Source organism: Diaphorina citri, unplaced genomic scaffold, assembly GCF_000475195.1.
Source record: "Diaphorina citri unplaced genomic scaffold, Diaci psyllid genome assembly version 1.1 scaffold9282, whole genome shotgun sequence".
Lineage (NCBI taxonomy): Eukaryota > Metazoa > Arthropoda > Insecta > Hemiptera > Psyllidae > Diaphorina > Diaphorina citri.
In genome coordinates this window covers 244-3,381 of record NW_007386656.1, presented here as the reverse complement: position 1 = coordinate 3,381, position 3,138 = coordinate 244, and the positions used below count along the sequence as shown (strand labels likewise).

Below are 3,138 nucleotides of genomic sequence, written 5' to 3'. Positions count from 1 at the left end.
TCCGTGCTTCGCTCGGGACCGTGTTATCCGGCATGGGCCCAATTGTAGGTTATCAAAAGTAAAGAAGGCCATAACGGGAACTCAATATCTAGGCAGAGCGGGAAAGTTTCGGTGTCCCGCAGTGCTGTGATCTGTGTTTTAATGGTGAGTTTTAGCGATCGAAGTTGAGTATTTTCAGATCGTTTAGATTTTCGCCAAATGCTTTTCTTGCCACACTTGACCACAAAAGGATATTCCTAGCAATTGTGGAAGCTTTTAGCTAGAGTGATTCTGCAATAATCCTAATAACTGGACTCTGCACACGGAATTTCGTCATGGAAAGTCCCCAATTTTAATGTGATGTAATTAGATGGCAGAGTGAAAGGATTTAACAGAGGATTTATCTTACCTGCTCCAGCGCCTTTGGACAATAGCTACAGTCCATCAAATCTACCTGGTTCTGGCATTTCCTACAGGGGAGCGTGGCATTAACACCAAATTACAGTTTTTTTTTTTTTTTTTTTTTTTTATGATTTTATGCTCTGTTCTCAGGGAATCAGACACCTGTAAAATAATAATCAAACAGTTAAATAAAAGTAGAGATGCTTTAAATAAAAAAATAAAATATATTACTTCAGTCTTGTTCTGTGGTAGAATGGAATAGAATAGAATAAAATCAAGTACCTAGGTATAAAATAAGGAGTGAATGAAACAATAAAATAAATATTAGATAGGTACCAACATAAGTAATTGTGGGACCAATTGAGTAACTCCTTTTTTCTCTCTATTTTAATAGAACAGTTGCGCTTACTTGGTTTCAAAGGTGATGTTTCAAAGTCAAAGACCAGGAAATATGAGGAACAACAGATTTTTTCTTTTTCTTCTACGACTTCTAGATCCCGAGATAAATCCATTAAAAAAATACCGGTAAATCATGAACTTTGACATCACGGCATACGCTCCCGTAGGCAATGACATCACATCAAATGTTCCAAGCAAAGCTCCCTCACAGGCAACACATTAATGTGTTTGTGCACATATGTACGTTTCTGCACATTTCTTTCTGCTCCTCCACCAGCATGCTTGCATACTGGCGCTACCTAGCGAGGCAACTGCCTGATGTCTGATGATAAAATCCGCCCCGGGCGGGAATCGAACCCGCGGCCTAGCGCTTACAAGGCAGACGCACTACCAACTAAGCTAACTAGGCTGGGGACACAGCTTTATTTTGTAATATTTAATAGCTGGTTTTTCTTGTTCTACTTACAGTGCTTACTTACCCTTGGATCTTATTTCGGCCACCACAGTATCTGCAGCCTTGCTACTCTTTCCGTCTCCATCTCGTTGTCCTCCCAGATCATTCACTACAACTGACGCACCCCTCTCTGCCAATAACAGAGCGTAGGATCTACCCAGACCTGTGGAAGAAAAAGGATATTATGTTGTAGTTTTGTACTAATTCAAATAAAGTTTAAACAAATCCCTTTCTTCTTAAACCAAAAGGTATATTCCCCCTGTTTAGGATAAAGATCGCCACGAGCAAGAATCGAACTCGCGACCTAGTGCTTACAAGCCAGGGCCACTACCCCCAAGCTTAGAACCAATATAAACGTTGCTGAACTTCATAAAAGAGGCAGCAGTGATTGAAGGATAAAGCTGGAAAACAAGAATGAGGTACAATAATCCTACATACTGGACTCTGCACACGGGAATTTCGTCAGGAAAGTCCCCAATTTTATATGTGATGTAATTAGACTGGCAAGTAAAAGATTTAGAACAGAGGATTTATCTTACCTGCTCCAGCGCCTGTGACAATAGCTACACGTCCATCAAATCTAACCTGTTCTGGCATTTCTACAGGGGAGGTGGATTAACACAAATTACAATATTTCTTCAGTGTTTTTTTTTTTTTAACCTGTTCTGGCATTTCTACAGGGGAGGGGGATTAACACAAATTACAATATTTTTTCAGTGTTTTTTTTTTTTTTTTTTTTTATGATTTTATGCTCTGTTCTCAGGGAATCAGACACCTGTAAAATAATAATCAAACAGTTAAATAAAAGTAGAGATGCTTTAAATAAAAAAATAAAATATATTACTTCAGTCTTGTTCTGTGGTAGAATGGAATAGAATAGAATAAAATCAAGTACCTAGGTATAAAATAAGGAGTGAATGAAACAATAAAATAAATATTAGATAGGTACCAACATAAGTAATTGTGGGACCAATTGAGTAACTCCTTTTTTCTCTCTATTTTAATAGAACAGTTGCGCTTACTTGGCCCTAAACGGGGTGAGGTTTTTTTTTTTTTTTTTTTTTTTTTAATGTTAAAACAGGGGATCACTAAGTTCTAAAGAATATAAAGATTCTAAAGACTAGTTCCATAAGGGTTAAGAGAAAAGTTCTATTGAAAGAAAATCTGAAAAACACTGTAAGCATCCACATATGAATGGTTCGCTTCTTCCAGCTAAGCTTAACTTAGCAATGCCCTCCCTTGCACTCTTTCTCTCTCCTTCTCTCCCTCCTTTCTTTCCCTTGCACTCTTTTTCTCTCCCTAGCACTCTTTCCCTTCCTCTCCTCTCTATTTTATTCAATTCAAAATCCCTTCACCTCCTTTTCCATAATTCTTCCTTCCCTCCCTTACTGAATTCAGAATTGCTCTTGAGTTGACATTTGGTTTTGGATACAAATTATAATGAGTGGATGTGATTCATACTGTCTTAACCCTGTTTTATTAGCAAGGGGAATCTCCTCCCTGTTCAAAGACTTCAAAGTCCCCCAGCCAGACTTGGTAAGTACTTACAACAAATAAGAGAAAGTAAGAAAAAACTAGTATAGCTCGCTATACTGTGGTAATAAAAAGTAAAAAATCTAAATCCTATTATTTCTACATTCTTTCAGCCATGGCTGAGGCAGAACCGCGCTCGCCCAGCGCACTCCGACGTCGCAAGAACCGACTGAAGCGCTCACGACAAAACGCTTACGTCAAGCGCAAACTCGGACGTCGGCGGACGACGAAAATCAACGTCGAAATCATCACGGATTTGCCGTCGCTAGTAGAGAAAACGCCAGTAAAGCTGCCATTGGTCAGCAAAACGACACCGGTTAAATATAATGGAGCCATCGGTGGAGGGCAGGGGGGGAAAACACCGAGCAAGA

The 3,138-nt window shown here is 39.1% G+C and overlaps 1 protein-coding gene across 1 annotated transcript in view; it reads right to left on the bottom strand.

The window, feature by feature from the left end:
- LOC103522564 (peroxisomal multifunctional enzyme type 2-like) overlaps nucleotides 1-1,891 on the bottom strand; it is a 10,537-nt gene extending 8,646 nt beyond the window's left edge. Inside the window, exons 1-2 of the mRNA XM_008487666.2 lie at nucleotides 1,774-1,891; nucleotides 1,260-1,397 (exon numbers count right to left, since the gene is read on the bottom strand). Of these exons, the coding sequence (XP_008485888.2) occupies nucleotides 1,260-1,397; nucleotides 1,774-1,831 (196 nt within the window). The 5' untranslated portion in view covers nucleotides 1,832-1,891. The remainder of the gene's footprint in view (nucleotides 1-1,259; nucleotides 1,398-1,773) is intronic.
- Between the last annotated feature and the right edge of the window lie 1,247 nt (nucleotides 1,892-3,138).